Source organism: Neolamprologus multifasciatus, chromosome 3 (genome assembly GCF_963576455.1).
Source record: "Neolamprologus multifasciatus chromosome 3, fNeoMul1.2, whole genome shotgun sequence".
Lineage (NCBI taxonomy): Eukaryota > Metazoa > Chordata > Actinopteri > Cichliformes > Cichlidae > Neolamprologus > Neolamprologus multifasciatus.
In genome coordinates this window covers 20,252,369-20,277,516 of record NC_140441.1, presented here as the reverse complement: position 1 = coordinate 20,277,516, position 25,148 = coordinate 20,252,369, and the positions used below count along the sequence as shown (strand labels likewise).

Here is a 25,148-nt window from a genome sequence, read left to right as displayed (position 1 = left end):
CATATTTGGGTCCTGCCAATTTCACGTGGCCAGTGGTCGTAGTCGCTTCAAGTCACCAAGCATCACTTACCTTCTGTGGCGGGTGGTCCAGCATGTGAAGCCAGCATAACTTTCTAGTGTTTTGAGACCTTGGTGTTTTATTTATTTGTCCTTTTTAAAAAGAAATGGAGATGAATTGGTCATTTGTACATTTATTCTATTTTTTTTGCTTTAAGGTTTTATTTGCAGTGTTCACAGGGAGTATTGGATTTTGAGAGGCAATTTGCTCTTCTTAATCTATACGTGAATATATGAAGTTACAATTTCCTCTTGTTCACTTACACCCTTGATCTCTGAGTCAGCTACCTAAAAAAGAAAATAAATCCAGAGTGAGGATTTCAATTAAGGAGTTAATGTAGTGGTGCCAGTGGGTAGCATACAGAAATAGACATTCCCAACTGCCTCCCTGACTCCCACTCCCCTTGCTTGTTTCCAGCTGTTTTTAAAGAAACAACCATCCATCACCAGCCATTTTAAAAGCTGGTGTGCGTGTGGACCTGCGCCAAGTGAACAGCTAGTGTCTGTCTTGTTCGCCTGCGTGTGTCTCCCAGGTGACACATCGCATCTCGTCACAACGGTGACTCACATTCGCTCAGAGTGGTCCAAGGTTTGAGGAGCGGGAACACGAGGAGAAGCACATGGCTACAAACCCAGCGACTTGCCGTTACTGTGTCTGCGCATGAATGCACTAACATGCTCAAACACACCCAAAGGTGTTTGCTCACTCTCAGGGGCACCAAACCAGGGAGCGATACTAAATGATTTAAGGAGACAGAGCTGGACAGCAGCCCCGGAACATACCGCACATTATGCTGTTGTTTTTCACTCTTAGAGCTACTTCCAAATGGTGCTTAACTTCTGTGCATGTGCAGAAACCCTGTTTTTGGCCTGCCACATCACATTTTGCCCAGTCAGCTGTGTGAAGTCTTTTGGAAAGACTGTGGTACGTTAATCCAGCGCAGGTGCGCTCATGATGACTGATAAGAGGAAGCGGAACAACCAAGTAAAGAAAGGTCACACCGCTGTTGGGAACAAGGCTCCGGTCTCCGGTGCTCCACTTGTGCTTTTCCGGAGTCTGTTTTGTTCTGGTGTGAGCTGGATGCCCTGCAGGCTGCCTTAAATGGGTCGGCACGAGCCGTCAGAGCCTGAATCATCCTCGAGACCTGCAGCTGTAAGTAAGTCACATAGAAGCTGATTATTTAATGTATTTAATTTGGTGTTTGCATTCATTGTAACCTGCTCTGCCTAGGCTTAGGAATCAGCCAAGCATAAGGTAAAGGAGCTGTTTTGTTTTTTAATCTCATTGTGAATTTGTCTGTATAACTGGCTGCTAAAAGATTTAATCTTTCCTTTGTTTCCATTACTTATGATATGGATCCATGTAGACATCTTAAAGGTTAGTAATATGCTTAAACTCCTATATAAAATTGTAGCCATGGATATTATACATCCGCAGGCCTTTTTTCTTCTTGTGTGGGTCCGTAATTCAAAAGCATTTGTGCAGCTCCGAGCAACAGACATACTGTTCATCACACAGGTTCAGAGAAATGCTTCAACACCGAGACTGAGAAGGGAGAGAAAAATATATGGTTCAGCGTCTCTCTCTCTCTCCCCCCCCCCCCCCCCACCAATCCACCCACCTCACAAGAACAGCACAGTAATCAATTCCGTTTAGTACAAATCCAATGCACTTAAACTTCCAGCACGAATAACCAGAGGCTGCAGAGCAGAGGTACTTTTATCGATAAAGCAATTAATTCAAACCACTCCTCTTTCTCCTTCTCCTCTGGCTGCTGCCTCCTCCAAACTTGGAAAAAAGGGGCTTTCAGGTACCTGTTACTCAAAAAAAAAAAAAGTAATATAGCTTTTAATTAAAAGGTTAATTTAAGGCCATAAAGTTGGGCTAAGTTATAAGATATGGTGAAAAAAAAGTCAAAATACAATGACGAGATGTTACAATAGAATTAATTTAAATAGGCACTTAAACTTTACTTGACGTCTACTGGGTTAAAAAAATAAATAAAAGCCTAATACTAAGGGCTTCTGGGTAAATGTAACGTCGCTGCTCGTTACTTTATTTGCGTCGTAACTGTTTTAAAGAGTTGTAACGTCATTTACGGCAGCACACTGCTGACTTCGCGGTCCACTGCAATCTTAATAGAGACTGAGGGAGCACCAGTCCGTCCACTGGAGTGGAGGGAGACAGTGGAAAAAGAGCATCCAGCAGAGCTTCTCTCGTCTGTCACCGCCGTCAAGTCAGACGTTAAAAGCTGGGGCACTACCGGAATTGAAGTTCTCACTTTCAACATAAAAGCGCAACTTCACGGAACGAAGGCTAGGTGAGTACTGAGCTGAAGGCTGTGCATATTTCTTTGCTTAACAAACATACGATGTGGGAAATAATTATATCCCTACGTTTAACGAAGTCTAAACTTCTTGGCAGACCCTTGAAAAGCGACATGATCAAAGGCTGTGGCTTTATTTTGAAAATATACACCGGTAGCCGCGCTCTTATTTTGTCCGGCTTCGCGCTCCCTGTGCCTCTCAGAGCTCGGTCGGCTCGCAGAGATAGCAGGATGCCAAAGGGAGCACTCCGGCACACGGCGTCCGTTTTACCGTCTCTCTACGTCGTCTCTCAGTCACGGCAACTCTGATGGGCGTTTTTATCTTGCCTTTACCGCCCTCGACGCTTGGATATTTTCGGAAGCCACGAAATGAAGCGAATGAATGTGAGCAACAAGAAGTATCCTGTTGTTGTCCCTGTCTCCAGCATCACTAGTAGTCAAGTACTCTCTGTGGATGCGGTGCCTCTAAGTGGTTGTAGTTGTCTGATTCTTAAGAGGATTTGATGTAGTGATCAGTAGTGGACTACCCAACTTTTTCCCCCTCCCGCCTTTTTGTTGTCTATTTTTTTCTTTTTGAGGTTTTCCGTCTTTGAAACAAAGATTTCAGGATAGACCAACTCCGGAAAACCGGCGACTTCACATCTGCTCCCGGCGGAATAACCATTGTTAGCGGTTATTCGCCTTTCACAAGCATCTTCTCTGGGGTGGGAACACGACTGATGCTTGCGTTGTTCGTCCATACGAGTTTTGTATCGTCTCGTTCTTGTTTGTCTGTTTGTCCCACAGTGGCATGAAAATTCATGAATGCGTCCAAGGACATGTATACAAATTACGCATGCACCATGACGGTAGTAGTCTGTGCGTAATATCCTATTATTATACCCCTACTACACGAATGCAATAACAAACACATTCAGTCTCATACCTGTGTTTGGAGAAGATTTGACAGATCCATCCTAACTTGATTGCTGTGTGTGTGTGTGTGTGTGTGTGTGTGTGTGTGTGTGTGTGTGTGAAGCATGGACGTTATGACTATGACACGGTAGACTACTAGATCATGTTTTATAAATAGATTTTAGAGTATTTTAAGTAAGCAAAACCACCTTAAGACTAATTAGGGTTCATGCCATACCAGTGCCAGTAAAGGTGGTCAAACTTAGTAGCAAATAATAATAATAAAATAATAGCAAACAGCTATTAGACACAGCTCCATGCCTTTGCCATAATTAACGCTCCCTGCATGCGTGTGTGTGTGTGGATGGATCAGGTGAATCTGCGCGCAAACATGCATGTGTTTTCCATGTGCCTGCCTGGCCGTGCTAACATGCCCTCCTCCCTCCCTCCCTCCTTTCTGTGCGTGTGTACAGCCACGCTGGAAGTCGCCTCCTATGTGGCCGTCGGGAGTGGGGAGCAGGCAGCCCTGCCCGCGGGAGTCTGCGCTGCGCAGGGCGGCCATCAGCGGCAACATCAATGCCCTGCCGCCGCACCACGTCCCCACCGGCCGCAGCGTCCGGGTCTTCATCTGTGCCAACCCCGACGGTAAGAGTGTCAGCGTGACACCCCCCCCCCCCCCCCCCCCCGCCTTCCTACCCACCACCCCTTCCTCCTCCTCCTCTATGTCTCTCTCTTTTGAAGCCCGTGCACCCTCACAGTGACACAATGCTCTCAAGTATTTCACCATATTCTTCATGTCTGGAGCTGTACTCTGGCTTAAAAAGAATTTCTGGGTGAAATCAGCCACGCTCATTTCAAGACAGCGTCTCAAAAGTGCAGCAAGAGGCTCGTGCAGCTCCGCAGCTTTGAAGCTCGCGGTCCTGTGATCCACTATTGATTCAGGTCTCCTTTGGAAAGACGGGTCAGGACTCTCAGATTGAGCCACAAGCTGCGACATTTAAAGACCGGCTTACTTTAGCGGCTGGCGACGTCTCAGATGAGGTTACATTAGGCCATGTGACAACTTTGACTCAAGTGAAATTGTGTATGTCACTGATGCAATATAGAGCAGACTGCTTTCAACCTAGCAGAGTGCAAGACAGTCAGGTCGTGAGGGAGACACCCAGTTGCAGCTCTGTATTTGAATATGCCCTTTGGGTAAGGGGGTAAAAATAGGCTCGGCAAAACTGGAGTAAACAAGGCAAGGGAAGTAGAGTAGGCTACGAGAGAAAGGGATGGAGGGAGAGTGGAGGAGAGAAGCAGGGCATGCCAAGGATTTAAAAAGAGAGTTTGCCTTTGTCGATACGTCACTGTCATTTGCCTTCCCTCACTGAGCAAAATTGCTCTGGAGCCCAGAAAAACCTGAATGAGCTGACCCTGGATTATTGCACCGTAATGGCCTCTCACCGCTGAAAAGTCTGGCATTGTTTAGCCACCTGTAGCTGAGGCAGATGTTTAAACCGTCCCGCCTCAGCACGAATTTAACGCTTCAGTCTACACGTGGATTGAAAATAAGGATGAGGGAGACGTTCCGAGGAGTTCTTTTCACACCGATCGCACTAATGGAAAGACCCGCATCTCAGCCCGAGGCACGAAGACAGCTAATTATGAGCTGCTGTTTCGAGATGCCTGGTATCCAGCTTCTAGTAATGAAGCCGTAGAGGTGCAGACGCACAGCCAATTCTCCGTCGGCCTCACCTCGGTCAAATAAAACAGCAGTTCTGTGCATTTCTTTTGGTTTCTTTGGTCAGAGATCAGGCAATTAGCCACATTATCACTTACATAACACGCTCGTACTGTTCTCAGGTACTTTCCCATACTTTTAAACTTTCTTGTTTATGTCTGCAGGCACTGCATGCAAGGAAAGCATAAAAGACAGGCTGTTATTAGTGGATGTCACCCAGGTCAGCCCACAGCCTGACTGCAGAGCTTCTTTCTGCATGTTCACTAGAGGGGGCTATCCATGCATTTATTTACTGCACTTCACACGACTGTACGTGCATTCAGACAGCCGTTGTGCATTATTGCACGTCGACATCACACTTTTATGTCATTTTTCCGCAACTCATCATGTAGTGAAAAAGCAAGTCGGGCTTGAGGCTGGAAACTCAGACAAAGGTCAAGTTTGCAGCCCTTTGTCTGAGCTGCATTCAGATATGAGAAGATGAGCTCTGCTTCCACATGCAGGAGTCGATGGTCAGGTGGACTCACTCAGTCTTTCCCTTGGTAACAGTTAGCGAAATATATGCTGCATGTAACGCAATAGATTTACTATTTGTAATGTCAGACACTAGAAAGGGGAACAGCGCATTTGGAAGTGATCACCTCGCTGTCGTAAAAGTGTAACTGCTTGGTTTTATTGCGCCTGATGATCCGGGGATCTCTGCTTTGACTTATATATACACAGACACACACACTTGCAACGTGTGTTACGGTGTAGGCTCTGCTGAATACAATGACCCTGATGCACCTTAATCAGAAAGCCACAGATGACCGCAGAGCACGGTCTCCGGTGCGTTCGCCCTCGCAGACCTCTGCTGTGTTTGTTTACATCGCCTAAAAAGGGGCACGACACTCAATTTGAGCAGTAATTTAGAAAAAGAGCACAAGATCACTGCAGAAAGTTTACTCGCCAGTGCAGTGATACAGACTCTATAGAGGTATTCACGTCCGTGCCACAGTGTACAGCAAAGAAATCCCTCCTCCTGTGGATTTTAATGAATCTTGGCTCAGGTGGATCTGTGTGTGTGGGTACAGCCGATCAATTAAAATCCCCACTATCTGTTCTTGCCAGTGGTCAGACGGCGGCAACAAACCAAAGAGAAATCTTTGGCCCGTCTTACCGGCCCATCTTTGTGTCTCGATTCATATGAACATATCAATACAACTCCATTACCTTGCTCTAGTCACCCCAGGGGCTCTGTTACTGGGTACGCACTATAGCGAGGTATTTGTATGCAAGCTATCACATCACTTAAGCTGTTTAAAGTTGATAAAAGGCACCAGGCCTTTAGGGATACGATGCATGAAATCACCTAAACCTCCAACGCGCCGCCATCAAGGCTAGCATGTCACCACAGAGACCACTAATTATATTACATTTCACCTTGCAATTATTCCCAGTGTTCCAGCTGGCTCTATTTAACTTTCTTTTCAGCTTTTTTTGCGGCTTCTGAGCGCAGATTTCCTTAAAAAAAAAAATTCTCCCTAATTCTCTCCTAATTTTTTGGGATTGAGTCTGGTGAAAGAAAACAAAAGAGAGAGAGTGGGAGGGATCGGCAGGCAGGAGCTGCAGGGAGATGGCAGGTGGAGAGGGTGGCTTTTGTTCAGTGAACTGCTCCTCCTGGGCCCGGCAACTGCCGGAGTTTCGGGACGAGCCCAACCCCATTACGCGGCGAGTTTATGACACGTGCCGCCAAGGCGGTTTTTACCCTCTTGTGGCGTCTGCTTTCCTCCTGAGGGTAGAAAGGAAGCTCACACTGACTAGTTTGGCAGCAGTTTTCAGTGACCTCTTCTCTGAATTTTCCAGAGTGCTGCGGAGCAGTTCGGCAACCTCCCTCCGGGAACGTTGTTCTGACAAATTCTGCAGCTGCCCTGTCATGCCCGTCTAACTCCCTGGGTGTTGGAGCCATTTCATGGAACGCACTGTAAAATATTTTGTCAGGAGTGATGGCGATGAAAGGAAGCAACGTGTTCCCATAATTCCTGGAAAACAGATGCGACTTGTAATCAGTTTATATTAAATAACCCAATCTTTGTGTTTGTGTGTGAATGTGCACATAAACTGCACTTCAGAGACAGAGACGAGTCACATACATAAACTACAAAGCAGAAATGGAAATGTGGAAAAAAGCCTGCAGCTCCAACACTTATTTAGCACCTACTTTACCTTAAGTTCATTTACAGTAATAAATCGTTTATGGGTTATTTTAATTGGTGAGTCTAAATGTACAGCAGGTGTGAATATGGGCGTCTGTCTCTCTGTTAGTCCTGTAACAGATTGGCAACCTGTCCAGGGTGTACCCCCCTCCCACGGCCCAACCACCATGACTCTGAACTGGATAAGGAAATGGATATTATTAAAGAAAGAACACTAAAATAGCGAGATAATGACAGCCAAACAGGTGGAAGCATTATACTGTAAGGTAAAGTTAGTGGATCGTTTCTGTAGTTACGTTGTCCTATCATCCCGTGTTAGATTGCCAATAACTGACACACTGGGGCAGGTCCGGGGAGGGTTTAATTGGCACTGCACACCCTCCATAAAGCAGACTCTCCACACAGCAGGAGCAAGAGGAGGCGCACACCTGGGAGTTTAATTTGTTCCATGATGATGAGCCTCATTCACAGTCACGGTTGAACAATTTAGCGTGCCAAAATTAGTAATGATCAATGGCGGGATATCATATAGACATAATATTTGCCTTTTTGCTCCTTTATACTTGTTTTTTTCTGTAAGCTTATAGTTCTGCTGACCTGTTCAGTCACCAGGAGTGGAGCCTGCAGCTTAAGATGACTCAACACAGAGATGCTTGACCCCTCTCTCCTCAGACACAGCCGAGTCTTTCACCAACAAATACAAACACCTGGTAGAAACACAGTTGATGAGAGGAGATAAACCAGCGCCTCCGCATGCACACGGTTACATTAAGTTCTAACTGAAAGTCAAATGAAGAGATGGAGACACTCTTTCTCTGGTTTTATTTGGAGTTATATGCAGAGATGGTGACACGAGGTAGATTTCTTTTAATATGACTCCTATAATTATTTTAATATAGCTTTAATGGAACTGATAGAAAAACATCACCTTGATTGGGAAGCTGCTGGCGATCCTGTGACCATCGTCAGTCCATGAGGTCATGGTCCAGCTGCACATGCAAAGCTTACACTCTGCATAGAATAGCAAACCTAGCTGTTGGTCTTCCTCTATAGTTCCATCAAGCACTTAGTAAATACACTGCAGTTGTCTTCACAAAGGTCATACTGCATGCAAGTCGCCTAAAACGGATACTTTCAGGATTCAAATGAATGCTAAGATTAGAAAATGTTGGTATAAAGTAGATGTAAACACTGTAAGCCGGAATAAATGAGTCTGAATAAACAGTACATTAAAAATCCAAAGCAAATGTAAACGAGCCCAATAGGCGTCTGATTGCACATTATATAAAAGGAGCGTCGACATCCTCCACATCTGCTGATGTTACAAAACAAGCAAAAACATCCAGGAAGTCATCTCCACCTACTAACACGTGGAGCGCCACGATAACTCAGGAAACCTTACCCCGTCCGCCATGGATAAAATGTGTAATAATGCAACCTGGCTCTATTTTTAGAGGGTCACAGAGGGTTTCCACCTGATATTACTGTGACTAAAATGTTTGGAGCATTTGTTGTACTTCATTTTTGTTGTCTAAAATTTGGTAATTTTTCAGATGAGACTGAAACAGGTGCACTAACATTAGAAATTTGTGACTCATTGGTATAAAAGGTGTTTATTTGCTCTTTAATTCACATGCTAATGGAACTCTGGGCCGGCTGATCTGAGCCCAGTGTTGGTAATTTCTACAGCTTTTCAGTCTTTGGGGCTGAATTTCTGGGTATTTTTCAGCCCTGGTGCTTAAGGGGTTAACCAGAGAGCTGAGTGAGTCTCAGCGAGGAGGGAAGATATTAGTCTGAAACTTCCATGAATTACAAGGTAGCATGCCGTGTCCATGGTTACTGCCATCTTCTACACGGAGGAGAGGCTGTGAGATGTTGAAATTCTCCGCTTGTTGCGGCTCGCTGCAACATAGCTGTAAAAGGTTGTGCATTACGGCATGAATGCGAACATGTCAAGCCCTAACTGCCCCGCACGAGTGGCTTTTCAGTGAACAGCTGCAAGCACAGATGTTACAAAATGAACATTTTCATGTTGGGTAGACCGGTTGTGCGTGCGGTCACTGTTGTGGATATTAAATCAAATGCAAATTAAGTTGCTGGCAGAGAGACCGTGGGGAGTCCTCTAGTCACGGTTACATCCAATACCGAGGTACCATCCATTACTGTACATGGCTGTTTTCCCTGGATACGCGTCATCAAGCGCGGGTGGAGGGGCCGCGGTAACCTCTGGCGGGTTTTCCTACATCCCAATTCGGTCTCCTTGTGCTCAGGGAATGCAGGAACATCTGGCCTTTATGGATGGCCGATTTACACAGCCACAATTTGCCTTCAGTATCTTCCAGGTCACTCGGTATTGATTTGCTCACTGACTATGCGTTTACTTTTCCGCAGTGTGTGGTACAGCGAACAGCCTGAGAAGGAAATGCTTTAATTCTTTTAGCCCATTGCATCACCATCCAGTCAAAGTCTAAGTGTAAACCCTAAACCGCAGTTTGTTGTGTCACTCGTCTGTGTTCGTGTCATTACGTCCAAATAGACACAATCCACAGTATCATCCTAGAAAACATCTGTGCTTCAGTTTTTATCTGACTCAGACTTTTGGTCATTCTTCACAACATACAGTCAAACTAAACTGTCCAACTAAAAACGTCATAAATTGACTTTTCAGAAGCTCATGATGTCATCAGAGAACAGATACTGATCAGCCCAATCAGTGACCTTAATGCGGTATGATGACATTCTACGCAGACTTTATTTTGTTAAAGAAGAATTAAAGTGAGGATATGTGCAGATGCATGATTGTTATGAATCACCATCTTGTTCATGTATGCGTATGACCGAGAGGCGTTTGTGAAAATGTAAACCCCATAAAATTCTAAGGTTTTACATATTAGAAGATAATAATAAAAACACCTGATCCTTAACAGATCCATCCATTTTATTCCGCTTAACCACTCGGGGTCACGGGGGTGCTGGGTACGCCCTGGTTAGGTCACCATTCTGTTTCGTGCCATGTCATTATTTTTTTTACATTATAAGATTTGGTTACTTGTAAAACCACCTAAATGGCCTGTATTTGTATAGAGCTTTACTTGGTCTCTAAGGACCCCAAAGCGCTTTACACTACATTCAGTCATCCACCCATTCACACACACATTCACACACTGGTGATGGCAGCTACATTGTAGCCACAGCTGTCCTGGGACGCACTGACAGAGGCGAGGCTGCCGGGCACTGGTGCCAACGGGCCCTCTGACCACCACCAGTAGGCAACGGGTGAAGTGTCTTGCCCAAGGACACAGCGACCGAGACTGTCGGAGCCGGGGCTCAAACCGGCAACCTTCTGATTACAAGACGAACGCCCAACTCTTGAGCCACGATCACCCGTTGTTCCACAAGTCTTGTGCTTTAGCAGCAATAATTTGAATTAAGAGTTCTGTATGACTTTTATCAGCCTCTTTCACCATTGCAGAGGAATTCTAGCTCACTCTTCTTTACTGTGTTCTTCAGACCATTGAAGTTTGTGGTTAAGCATTTCAGTCGTCTTGAGGACTTTGATTGGAGCATAGCAGCACCTTGCAGGTGTGCTTTGGGTCATTGTCCTGTTGTATGACCCAGTTTTGGACAGACTGTACCTGGCGCACAGATGGCAGAAGACTCTGGAGTACTTTGGTAATCAGACAAATTCATGGTCGACTCAAAGCCTGTGGAGGTAAAACAAGCGCAAATCATGACCCCTCCACCACTGTGCTTCACAGTTGGTACGAGGTCTTTGTGCTGATATGCTGTACCTTGTTTTCACCAAACATAGCCCTGTGCATTAGGGTTAATGTGTTCTCATCTGTCTAAAGGACATTGTTCCACAAGTCTTGAGCTTTGTTGAGATGCAACTTTGCAAAGCTAAGCCATGCTGCCATGCTCTCTTCAGAGAGAAGAGGCTTTCACCTGGCAGCATCTCCAAACAAAGGATACTTATTATCACTACTTTTTAAAAACTACTCTAGTGTAGTTTAAAAATATATACAAATGGAGCTGGAAATGAGCATATTAGGTCAGCCTACAGAACCAAAGATGACAAAAAAGGACCGTAATTTTCTTCACTGTGTCTGTCAGACTTTCTTTCTCTGCTCCAGTACAGTGGAGGTGAATGGAAGCACTGATGCATTGTAGATCCTCCAAAGCAGCAGCGAGTCTGAGTTTCTCCTGAATATATTAAATTCCACTGACCTCTGTGGTATCCGGCAGAAATCTGAGCGACAGATTAAACCTGGCCCTTAAACCCTTAAATCACATCAGAAACGCACACACAGACACATACATCGTCATGACAGTGAGGATGACCGCTCTGTCCACTCTACTGTTTGCTCAGACACCCGTCTTGTGGACAACGCTCTCTCTCTCTTTTAATCAAAGATCCCCAAAGCAGTTGTGTACACCGAGTGCCTCTGGAGTGAAGCTTGATGAGAGCAGAGTGATTGCTTTGTCAGAGCCTTGTTGATGAGACTCAGAGAGGGCAGCTGTAGAGTGACCGCCATCTGGAGGAATGAATGACCAGCAGAAGCAATGTCAAGCATAACCAACTATAGAGGGAAATGTGGAGATTTTAATACCGAGCGTTGCAGCTTTCCAAAGTGTGGCTTTTGTATCATTTTTCAATCAAGCCAGTTGGGCGTTTGACGTTTTTTTGGACAAAACAAGCAATTTGACGCCATCATCTTGGACTTCTGATGGATATTCCTGTTATTTTCAATTTTTTTTTTAATGCTTAAAATAAGTCAGGATGAAAGAAATGATAAAAAAAAAAGAGCAGGGAAAGCGCCGGGGACATTTGGCTGCTTTTCTGTGTTCAACTGACTGCCCATTTGTTACCCAAAAGGACAAGGGAGAGAGGAGAAAGGGAAGTTAGAAAGGAAAATAAAGCAAGTTGACAGGACATATGTGAAAGGAAAGATAGATTGGTCGGTGCTATTGAAATGAGCAGATTGGAAAATTGTAGGGAGGGACACACACAAGCACACACGGAGCGAGAACGCGGGCGAGTGAAGGATCTAGTCTTTGTCCCTTTGCACGTGGGAGCGCAGACACACATACATCAGGCTGCCATAACTCATCATCATCCCACAAAAAAATAAATAAAAAGAAAGAAAGAGAGAGAGAGGAGGAGGGGGAGAGGAAGGCATCTCACTGTTATCAGCACAAAAACAAACAACAACACAGTTTAGTCTGTCAGGTCGAGCGAGATGCAGATTTGGATTGGACTTCTGCGTCGTCCCGAGCACACGACAGGCCAAAATCCACAAATTCAGCTGTTTTCCCTCTGCTGTGACCCCCAATCCGTGTCACTGTAAACTATTACACGTTTATTGTTGTCAAACGTATCGCTGATGGAATGAGATGAGTGCTCCTTTGATGCAGCAACTGCCATTTATTTAATTTGCATACGATTACAGACGTTCGGTTTTTTGAGCTGACATTTTGCTGGGTTTGCCGTGGGCAGATACATGTACGGTCACGGCCCGAAGCCTTACTAAAGATAGATGAGAGATAGATACGTCAGACTAAATTTGTGGGCTCCTCTACTCATGCTGCATATGACACAGTTAGCAGCTGAAGGGCTGTTTACCCGCCATGTGTGCGCGCGTGCCCGCATATGCGCGCGTGTTCGAGCCGGCTACTCGGTCACACAGGGCCTCTCTGTTGGGCATATTCTGTTTTTAACTATCCGTCCACACCCTTCAGATAAAGAGAGGGAGAAAGAGGCCGGGCCTGTCCAAATGAATTACAGTAACCATTTGGTAGATAGTGAAAAAGAGGGGAGAGGAGGAAAGAAAGTGGGACACAAAAACAAGCCGTTGGGCACTCGCTCTGTGACACTGACTGTCCAATATCATCACTGCCTGTGTAATTCTGGATAATCCCACATTCTTCAAGAGTGTGAACACTGCTGGCTCTTCTAGCTAATCATGTTTTTATAGGTGTAAAAACAAAAGAAAGGTGAGGTACACATTTGAGAGTTACATACACATTGACACACTGGCTGAATTTGAGCTGACAGGTGAAACTATCAGTCCCACTGTGATGTTTATACCACAGCTGCCTGAAATTAACAGTATTGGAAATAACTGAAATCTTCTTTTCTTTCTGTAATGATTAATCCAGCATTATGCACAAGCTCTGTAAATTAAATGATATCTTTAATGCTAAAGAACAATTCTTCTTATCAATTTAAAATCTGCTTTACAAAGAAGCAGAAAAAATAGTCAAACACGTTATTACTTTTTGATCAAGGTGTCAAAACACAGCTATTTACTCGTGTTCTTGAACAGGAAAATTGGTTTCTGTGGTTGAATGTTGTGCTTGATTAATTTCTGACTTCTCAGAGACGTCGAGTGTGTAGGTTCAAATTTGAGTGTAAGAACATGAATGCGGTTTATTTGCTGAGTAAACAGCAACACGTTTGGTTTTTTTCTTAGTTTATGAGAGATTATGACAGTTGGTCTAATAAATTTGTTAAGCCCTGCATATGCGTGTTGCATAGACTGTATATGAAAGATGGACATAAGATCATGACATCATCCATTTATCCATTGATTGGAGGGAATCTGGCTGATTTTAAGGATACGAGGAACCCGTGTACGTTAGCTGCTTGTTGTTGACAAGGTGACCACGCCCCTGAGAAAACTCTTACTGTTTCCTCTAAATGTGAACATAGCATGAACATCATGTTTAAGTAAAGACTTCAAACTCTGAAGGAAAATGTTTACTCAGCTCAGACATCAAGTGAAAACTCTTTTTTTGTCAGACTTATATTGACTGACTTGTTTGTGTAAGCAGAGCAGTCGCCCCCTGCTGGCCGTAGGAAAAAGCGGCAGTTTTGCAGAGCATTCTCATTCCCGACGCGTAACATGCCGTCAATTTGTCACGTCCTGAGGCGTCCCACGGGAAGGCGAAAGGTAACCGCGTCCCTATGATACGCGCCCGATTGTGGATGGAATCCAATAGAATGACGCTCCCGGCGGTAACAGACGTTCCAGCCGTGTATTCCAGCCCTAACCCTGACCTGAATGGTGTTAGGTAGTGTTTTCCAAAGCGATTAAAGTAAAATACATGTACACGTGCAGATTGAGTCCAAACGGTTCTCATGTTTCCTCCTTTTTCCCAACGTTTGGGTGGCTGAAAGCGTAACATCCTGAAAATTTGTCAAATAGCGTAATATGTTACGTGTCGCATTTAAGGATCTTAAATGGATTCGCTTCAATTTTCAGACTCAGATGCTAAATTGCTAAAGTGACACCTAATATATAGATTTTTGAGTACTTTGAAAGCTGCTGAATCCTTACGTCTGTGAAAGGATTTTGTCAGCTGTGTAAAGGACAGTCGCAAAACTTGTGACCTTGGTGACCCTTGGTTGGCATCAAAACACAAGCAGATAACATGTGATTGCAAAATTGTTCCTTGTTAGGGATTCTGAACTCCTGGATGAATAAAAGAGGGAATTTAAAAACATACATGACCCTCAGCTTGTTAAATAAGAAAAGTAACAGCCAGATTCAATTAATGTTAAATACGTATTCCTGTTCTAAACTGTGGCAGCGTGGAGGCAGATTTGCAGAAATATGAATTGTTATTAAGCAGATTATAGTAATTATTAATGGCTAATTTTTTTTGTATGCATTTGAGAAATAAGTGATGGTTTTCTGGAAAAATCCCCAACAATAAATTATTATTTTCACTTTTCTTTTTGCAGTCAGAAGCACAGGCGTGGAGCTCATTAGATTGCGAGTAAAAACGGTTTAATGTGCACCTCTTAATATTTTATCCATTTTTTTATTTTTAGACACAGAGGCGGAGAGGAACGCGCTGAAGGAGCACGTCTATCCCAAACTACGAGACTTCTGCAGGGAGAATTATGGAATTGAATTCCAGGTAAATGGCTGCTTTCTCCTTTCTCTTTCTTTCTAACGTTGATTTATTCTTTTTACGTTTCACCTTCTAACAGCTGCAGATTCTTGTGACTTCCAGAGCATTAGTGCTTTCATATTTACATCATAGCTTACACAGCTTTAAGGTGCCTGGAGGGAACCCCGGAGCTGCTAGCAGAGGCGCCCGTCCCTTTAAGCGGACAGAAGGCCAGCAGAGATAAGGTTTCCATCGGTGAAGGCTGGCACAAATCTAGCTATGGATAAGGCAGCATGATGCAAGGGCTTTCCCTTTGTTGTTGTCAGAGGACGGCTGCATTCTCCCTGCGGTGTCCACTGATCGAGATCATTTGCATTGCAAATTAGCATCAGTGTTCACAGAAAGATTCCTATCAGAGTTTTGTTTGCTTAACAAATCCAGGTGGGCTGCCTCAGATTGTTCCTGGAAGGATTTGTGGAGATTTGTTTCCGATGAGGGGGCTTATGACCCATGAATTGTTTTAGAGAACGGTAATCAGCGGGGTTTTGGTAGCTAATTCTCATTTCACGCCAGGAATGTTTGGATCAAAACAGCTCCAAGCACATACCATCTGAAAGACTTGGTACATATGTGTTTAGGTTATCTCCCCCTGTATGCATAAGAGTTGCTCAGACACTTGGGTATCGTGATTGTGGTACTTCCAGATCCTCTTTTAATGTTCTCATTGTCAGTGGGGTTATGGAAGCAAACTACCAAGTGGCGCCATAATGAATTATCATTTGTTTTAAATTTTATCATTTCTAATCATAAAACTTAAAATGACCACCCCAGAGAAATGGATATTAAATGTGGCCTACGATTAAAAACCCATAGTACATTAAGAATTCAGTGGCTCCATGGTGTAATGGTTAAAACATTCGCCTTGCAAGGGAAAGATAAGGCACAATCCCAGCTTCAGGGGTTTGCAAGCTGGTGTACTCCTGGTGCCGGTCCCGAGCCTGGATAAATGGGGTGGATGCGTCAGGGAGGGCATCTGGTGTGAAATCTGTGCCAAATCAAATATGTGGATCCATCCACTGTGGCGAACCCTTGGGAAATAAGGGAGCAGCAGAATGGACCACAGTACATAAAGAATTCAGGGGCTCTGAACAAGTTTGCACATGAATTTTAACTAAAAGAAAGTAATATGAAGTAGAGAGGAACGCATACATGATTGAAGTAGCTGAAATAGCAAGCTTAAAGCGGGATTAATGTTCAAAATTGTTAGCTAGTAGCATGTAAGCTGTTGATAAGGTTTGTTTGTATTTTTGTCTTACAGTATAGATAAAGTGAAAACTTTAGCTAAATATTCTGACAGGTAAAATAACTAGCTAACAGTATGAATACAACATTGGGAACTATTTCTTAAAATGGTCAGTAATTAAAAATGTTAGCTACAAGTATTGCTAAAAAACATTTAATTGTTAGCAAAACATGCTAGTTGCATATTAGCTTGTTAGCTAAAACTGTTGGATGCATGTCAACTTAAAAAAAAAGATTTGTAATATTTTTATGGTTTATTGTCCTTTTAAGTTGTTTATTTACAATGGACTTATTATATACACATTAATACAATTTGAGATATAAAGGTTGTAGTGATGTACAGCAAGCTGAAATGCTCTAAAAATGGCACTACAGCATTTACTTGATTTACACTACATTTGTTTAACTTGATTTGATTTATTTGCAAAGACGGCATTTGACCATGTCACAGTTTGTAGTGAACCATAGACACGCCTCACAGGTGCGATACGTGACTGCTAATTTAGAAGCAAGCCTCCTCCAAACATGGAATGAAGACTCCTTGCCTTTAGGAAATTTGCATGTTTTAAACATCAGCTGTTATTTAGCTCACAGTCTTCTGTGATTACTGAATTCATCTGAGCACCTTTTCTCCCAAATTCTGTGTTATATGTGCTCAACCACAGACAAATTCATTACACTGTTGTAGCAAAGTACACAGCACAGTATTGGGAGAAAAACCTACATTGAATATACAGTACAATTAACCCTACAGCGAGCTGAGTAACCTCACATGAATTACACAAGTTTCCAGTATTACAAGCATCTCTGAGATGACTGGACGTGACGGAGAATTACGAGATAAAAGAAGCAAAGTGTTGCAGAGACGTTTTGGCTCTGGTATCCGTGGCCACGTGTCTGTCTGGTGATTCAGCTCGCTGTGATTAAGCAGAAGGCCTGGGAGTTAATACCATGACTCACTTACGCTGCTCATCCTCCTCCTCAACCAAACCCCCCACACCTCAACTTCACCCACACCATGTGAGAACACCTTGGATAAAACTGGAGCCTGATCATGATTTTTACTAGTAGATACAATGTTGTGGCGAGGACGTCTTTCACGTGTGAAACCATACATGATTTCCACACAGTATTTTGTAGGACGAAGACATTTTTTCCATTTCTCTTTTCTTGTGCTTTGATTTGTAATTTATGCATAATCCCGCCTCCCCTTTCACACGCGCCTCGTTTCTCCGCTGGCGCACACTGACACACGTGTACTATGCCAGGTTGGCGAAACCCAATTCTCCCAGGTCCCTCAGCACTTGACTCAGTTTCTATCCAGAACCTGATGGAGGATGGATTTGAGGAGATGCGGGGGGGGATAGGGCACGGAAATCCAGCCCAGGGGCCGAGAGCCACGTCCTCATTCAGTCAACGCTCAGCAGCAGCGGGGGGATGAGGTGCCATGATCCCTTTTTAACCATTTTTATTCCCAGTGTTTCCTGCTCTCTCTCTCTCTTTCATCTCCCATGTGTATGTGTGTGTGATCACTTTTTTTTACATAAATTGCCAGGGTTGTGGTCCATTTAATCTCAACACATTTGTTGCTTTTGCACCAATGTGACATCATCACGCAGCTGCGTCCATTTATAGTCACTGTTACGACATTTTGGTCCGTTTTCAAATCTTTCCCAGCACCGTTGCAGATCTTCCACCAGGAGTTTGGTGCCATATGGGCATCGTATAAATGCCTGTACAGGTGGACTCGTTCACAGTCTCGCCTCAAGCTTGTCTATTTTAAAAAATAGCTACAGTAGCAAACAAGCAAGGTTACAAAAACTGAGAGATGTATGACCTGCCGGAGCGACAACAGAGCACGATTTGTGCTTGCACGGAAAGAACAAAGAAGTAGCAAAAACTGCAGTTCCTTTAATGGCCACTTGAGGCTGGCTCCGTCCACACGTAAACGGCGTTTTGGGTCACGGAGATTTTTAAAGACTCCTTGCAGGGTGGAAATTTTCGAAAACTCAGTTTTTGCGTTTAGGTATGGACGAGGAAAACGGACATTTACTCACGCAACGTGAAAGGTGTGCTGCACTGCAAGGTGTGAAATTTTTTTACGCCATGCTGCACGCGATGTTATTGTTTACAGGTGTTAAATTCCTACAGTGGCGGTTATTCTGACTATCTGCAGTTTTTACACACTTATGCAGTTACTGTTCCTCCATTTAGAAAGTCAGAGGCGTCAGAAAAACAAACACTTTCCAGAAGTACTTAAGGTTTTGTGAGGGTACAAAACCCTGCTTACTCTTTCCATCCCAGGCTTCTAGACTTCTGATTGGCCAACATTTCGTTTTTAGCCTTTACATGTGGATGGAGATATTTTTTCAAAACTGCATGTGTGGACGGGATTTTTAAAAAAAGCTAAAACGGAACATCTCTGTTTACAAAAACACCCGTGTACGTGTGGACCTAGCCTTAGCTTTTCATTCATGCAGTTTATAAATGCAGCTTTTTAACCAAACTAGCTGATAAATGACTTCTCCACCCTTTCATCCATACGAGGACACTTTTCACTCCCAAACCAATGGATGACATCACAGTGCTACACCCTTCCTTTATACTGTCCACGAGCAAAATAGATGGATAATAAATATATTGGTAGCTCTGATTTCTTGCATCTTAATAGAGTTCTAATGTCCCCTTGTTTTATATTTTAATGAGTTTTAGTGAAGCTGCTCATGCTTATATGTTGTCTGCTGCTAACAAATATACTTCTATATACTTAGTACTCTAACATATTAAGAGAGTTGATTTTAAAAGACGGGTCATTTGCAGCACTTGACAATAATAAGCTTTTCTGGTGATCAAACCGGCATTGATGGCTACACTGCACACACTTTCCAGCTTATTAGACACGCCGAAATCAAAATTAATGCTGAGCAATCCAAGCCTGCCTCCATAAGGTTACGGTGTTCTGCTTTAGTTCGGATTGGTTCAGTGGGGATCTGATGTTAGAGGCTCACAAAATCTCCACAAAAGCCATTTTAAGAAAAAAGGGAAAACACCACAGTGTTATTGTTGGGGTCATAAGCGAGTCCTCCTCGCCGTTATCGACCGGTTCCTCCTACCACATTGATTAGCCTATAGATTTGCTCCTTAGTCCAGTTTTTATTGTCAATTTCTCATCTCGTGCTGCTCTAAAATACCCAGCCCCCTTACTTCCAACCCATCTTGCATTTGTTAGTCTCATAAATCATATAACAATACAATCGCTTCCTCCCACAGACTGAAGTCAAACTGAATCTCGAGGCCAGTGGAAGCGGTTCTGTTAATAATGTGGTTGCCAAACTTACTGGCCGTCTCTCTCACACACACAAACACACACGCACACACACAGACACTCACTCAGTGCAATTCCAATAAAAGTTTTCTGGCCACAACTGCGCAAATCTGCTCAGCGGCTGTCACTCTGACGGCTTTTACATCTCCCAACACAAGCGGCACGACGAGAGACGAGATGATTAAAAAGCCTATTCATGCATTCTATTATGCTAAAACGAGGGGTGGGGCTGTCAATTTGGCTTCTTCGGAAAAGATGTAGTGCTCTCAAAATATGTCACACGCTTAAAAGTTTTTTTTAATCCGGTTCTGTGCACGAGTTTGCGGGAAAACGCAGGTAAAATTGGACAGAAGCGATTTCCCGGGAGACATTTCATCACGTTCATTCCGTGTCTTCCCACCGAAACTGGTAATAAAAAGCAATTCAAAAAGTATAGCAGGACTTCTGGTTTATTTATCACTCTCCGTCTGTTTACCTGGATGCCAGTATTTCCAGATTTTGCGCCTTCACACGTGGGCAGCAGGCTGCCATCTCCGTTCACATCTCTTTAATCTCTAACGGAAACATGTCAGCATACCAACAAACAGCCCCCACAGGACCGATACGACAACCGACAAAGATAATCAGAATCAAATATAAAACACAGCTCCAGTCACATAGAGAACTATTCACTCCACAAACTGAGGACCCCTCATTACCTCCGCCACGACGGTTGTATGTTCGCTGCTGTCAGATGCTTCAGAGGAGAGTGTTTGTGGGAAATTTGATGGACAGAAAAATAAGTGAGGGTGGGCTGTAATCACAAAAGCACAGACTTTATTCTAATATTTGCATGATGATGATTACGACGTTGCATATTTACACGAATCACTACATATAAGCTGCTCACATTTGCTTTCCAAATGCCATCCAGCAACACCTACGCTTAATCTCCTGCACTCCTAACCGTCGGGAGGTTTGAGCTCACCTCAGCCTTCTTATAGCCGGTGGCCAGCCTGACTAAGAGGAGCAAAAAATAAATTAATTAAAAGAGCGATGTTACCCAGATGATGTTCTTTGGGCAATGTTTCCTCGATTAGAGAAATGAATAGACTCAGAGCAACTGGTTCCCACAAGCGCAAGCGGTGTGTTTACACCTTTAGAGTTGACTTGCCGAGTCTGTGCTGTCAGGTTTATGAGTGGTTAAAATGCAAAACAGCTTGTATGCCCCAGGATATACAGTCTCTGAAACACTTTAATTTATCTCAAACTGCTTATGTTTTGCATAACTGTTTCTTTGCCGTCTGCAGAAATTTCCACATTGATTGGGCCATGGGGCGTCTAAAAAAGATGAGAAGTATTCATGAGAAGCATATTCTTTGTCCTCACTCATAGCATACGAGTTCCCGAGCCAGGTATCCTGAATCCACAATCAAAAGGATAAAGACTGAGGAATCCCACAGGCAAGATTAGCTGCAGGAATAATAATTTAATTTCAGATGTTTTGCTTTGTGGTTCAAGTTTGAACCTCCCAGAAGAGGCAACTGCACACTTTCAGACAAGTTTTAGAAACGGAGGCACATCGGTGCATTCAGCTTGCCCACAATTGCTGCACCTCTGCAAGCAGCTTTGCAGCCCAGCTCCTGGCTTTCATCTTGTTCCTCCTGCGTTTCATCCTGTCACATCCGTTGCTTCTCCTGTCCCCCCGCCTTCAGGCACGGAGGCCGCTGCCGAATATAAATAGCTTTTCATGATAGGTGACCTGATGGAAATGTATTTAGCTTACAAGAAGCAGACTTATTCTCATTCACAGCAGCGCGCGCAGGCCAGCTGGCATAAATGGATCCTTTGTTTACGACTCCACAGTACACCCACGTTGGTCAACAGGCCTTCTTTTGGGTTTTGCTTATTGGTTTGAGGAGCTTCCCAAGCTGCGCCCGCTCTCATTTAGCTCTCAAGCACTTCCATCTGTTGTGGACGCCATTAAGCAAACAAACCTCATCTCGCATTAGGAACGCTGGTCCCAGTGCAGAGTTCGACAGCCTCTTAATAAGAAGAAATGTGATTTTGTTTGAGGAAACTGGCATCCTCGGAGTGCACCGTGCAGAACCCTCTGCCATAAAATATACATCTTCCCCAGCCATTTTTGCTAAAAGCCCACTCCCTCTTCTGCTGCTGATCTTATTACCTCACACTTTTGACAGCTCTCGGTGGCTGAGCTGCAACATCTGAAACACTGTGCCCAAATTACCCCGGTGTGTCAGTGCTTGACAGGTTTTCCTCAAAGTCATCTTCTCTCTGCCTTCATTATTGACAGCTTTAGCCTTTAGAGTCGAGAGTTTAACCTCTTATCATTGCTAAAATAAGAAAGTAACCACGGCATTAAGAGAGCTAACATAAAAGTCAAAATCTCTGCTTAACCCCATTGCCCCTTAGGTGGCCACTTTGTGTTTAAATCACTGCAAGAAATGTATATTTGGGTATGCATTGGGTGCTAAACCTGAGCTCCAAAATGGGCCGGTATTCATCAAACATTCTTAGAGATTTACTACATATTCTTAATAAAACTGCCTGCAGCACAGAGCTTAACACATATTCATGTTAGAACTGTATCTATTTTTACCCTTGTTTTTTTTTTTTAGCCTGAGAGTGCTTCTGTTGGTGGGGTTTTTTGATTACAGGCCCTTTTTTTCCTGCTTTTCCTGCATAATCCCAAAGTCTAATAGTCCGGCATTCAATACATTAAAAAAGAGAAAAAAAGGCTTCTCCTGCTCTTGACCCGCCACGGGCAAACGCCTTCCAAGGGCATTAGAAAGCTGCTTAGCAGAAGCTGCTCCATCTCTTACATAAGCAACGGCACCCCCACCACTCTAGTTTAGGGAAAGCGTGGGGAGAGGGAAAGCTATCAGAGAGAGGAACGGCAAAGACAAAGTTGGCATAAAAGAAAAAGCGAGAAGGAGGGCGAAAAGACACAAGAAAACTGTGAAACGGTTCCAGCCAAATCCAGTCCCACTGGAAGCTTTCTTCATCTAACCCAATAAACCTTCATAACTATTCCCCCAGCCAACTGCTTTCCCTCTTAACTTCATTTACGTGTCCTTGCCTGTTTTGGATCAACATTCCCCCTGACTGTTTTTGTTGTTTCTCCCCATCCCTCTGTACTCCGGAGAAGCGCAGCAGGTGACGGGGCAAATTTAATCAGTATATCCTCCCCCACGCACATGCACGCAGTGAACAGATATGACTAATGCCGTCATTTAGCTTTTAATTACAGTGCATCCTCCCCAATCACCTGCTGAAGCCCAGTAGAAACCTATCGTAATCAGGGGCGCTCATCTCACTTCATTCCTTTTCCCTCCGGTCTTTGTCAACACGCAGACGATTGCCGTTCACGGCAATGGCAAGTAGATTAGTGGCGCTGATACGCAGTGACTGATGATGCCAAATGATGAGTTTTACACAACAGGCCAACTCGACGGATGCTAATCATGTGTTCCCACTAACAAGTGGGATAGGGTTTTTTTCCCTTTTTTTTTTTCTTCTTTCTTTCAACTTATAGTCTTCTGGTAGTTGAGGAAATAAGGTAAAGGGTCTTTATCTAACGAAAGCCACAGTTATTTATGTTTATGCAAGTGGTGCCAAATTAATTTGTCTTTTTGTCATAAACTGTTTTTAAAAGATGGACTTGGACATTCATGGTTAGCGTTTTTTAAGGAAATGTATTGTGATGAAGAGGGTTGGGTCTCAATCGCAGTCTGGTGGTCTCTGATATAATGCAGGTTTAAGGTACTTCCTTGTTGGCTTCAGATTTCCAACCCAAAATCTACATCCTTGTTTTATACCGGTGGTCCCCAAACTCCAGAGTCGTTTGGTACCGGGCTGCGAGAGTTGAAGCTCGGGTGTGAAATTTATGGTTTTCAGGGTTTTTATCGTTAACTCTGTTTCCCTGGGATGTTACTCTCGCAGCTCTTACAAATTAAACAGACACTGCACAATCATAGGGGGAAACTTGCCAAACAGCAAGAGCTAACTTTTAAACCCCCTTTATTATGTCTGTTAATTTAAATAAGACCATCACTTACAAAATAGAGCGTTGGAGTTTATAGACTTCTTTGCAAACACTTCTCTTTTTAACCAGAAGATGTGCCCCCTGCTGGCCATTAGACAGAAAGCATATTCAAGGCTACTAGCTTCAACATGGGAAGCAGTTTCCATCTTTCATGTACAGTCTGTTTATTTACCATCTAGCTAAAACAAAAAAAGAAGATATTCTCTGGTTATAGCATCTTAAACTTGAGTGGTTAGAGCAACTGGCTTGTTTTCCAATGATAATATTTGCCTGCCTGAGGCTGTGGAAGAAATAAATATGCTGTTGACAGCTGTCGCCTTTCACAGTAATACAGCTGCTCGCAGGTGCACAACAATCAAGCAGATGAGCTGAGGCGTAGTTCCAGCCCTCCTGCTGCTCTTACCAATAATGGGAGAAGCGAATATCTCCCAGACTGTCCCACACTCTCAATTTCCTTGCTGTCCAGTTATATAGGCCTGCCAGTCACTGCTGTTCTCTGCCAAGCTGCGGATGTGTCAGTCATTGTGCCAGGCTAAAGTCATTTGAACTAGCAAGTGTGGTGAGCAGCAGAGCATGAAGGAAGACAGCAGCGATGCTGTATCACTTTGGCTTCATCTCAACCCTCTGAAAAACCTCCTTTTTGCTCCTTACGCTCAGCAAGCATGCAGTCAGTCTGGAAAAACAGCTAGTTACGAGCAGCAGAAGAGGGAAGAATCATGGGATGATGCTCATACAATAAGGCTGCTGAAACGTGAGCTCCAAGTAGTAAAAGGCTATCATGTGTAGCCATCCATCCATCCATTATTCTTGAGTCTTCACAAGTCAGGCCCAATCCAGCGGGCTGATTTCAGGAAGATGGTAGTTGGTGAGCCCTGAACCAGCAGCATCGTGGTGGAGACACACACTCACATTTTTACAGGCGTTCCCTCAGCCTTCCCTCATCTACTGAGAAATCCTCCCTGCGGCGTGTTTATAGTTGGATTTGTCTCAACTGCCAAAACTTGTGACAAATGTGTTGAGGGAGGATCAGTGTGTGTGTGACTGGTGTAGTGGGTTTCATTGACAGCAAGCAGGTGTGTGTGTTTAAAGAAAGTACTGGCTTTGGTTCAACTGATTTGCAGACTTTAATCCCGCTGATCCCCTTTTGAGCAGTTTTGCTTTGTTTAATTATACGTGGTCCCTTTTGTGAAATGACAAAACTTGGCATCAGTTTTCCTTAAATTTCCGTGAATACATTACTACTTTGTTTAAATGATTTCCTCTGTTTTATATGGCTAAGCTTATTATGCTTCAGTGTGTCCACAGAAACTGGCCATTCTGTAAGTTTTTTAATTATTGCCAAACAGAGAGGCTTCTGGGATCTGCAAAGATTCTCCAG

General features: G+C 43.8%; 1 protein-coding gene across 1 annotated transcript in view; it reads left to right on the top strand.

Annotated features, from left to right (window-relative positions):
• Positions 1-568: 568 nt before the first annotated feature.
• The window catches only part of nwd2 (NACHT and WD repeat domain containing 2), an 83,397-nt gene continuing 58,817 nt past the window's right edge, over positions 569-25,148 (top strand). Inside the window, exons 1-4 of the mRNA XM_085139918.1 lie at positions 569-1,214; positions 2,201-2,768; positions 3,752-3,923; positions 15,034-15,122. Coding sequence (XP_084996044.1) covers positions 2,754-2,768; positions 3,752-3,923; positions 15,034-15,122 — 276 coding nt within the window. The 5' untranslated portion in view covers positions 569-1,214; positions 2,201-2,753. The remainder of the gene's footprint in view (positions 1,215-2,200; positions 2,769-3,751; positions 3,924-15,033; positions 15,123-25,148) is intronic.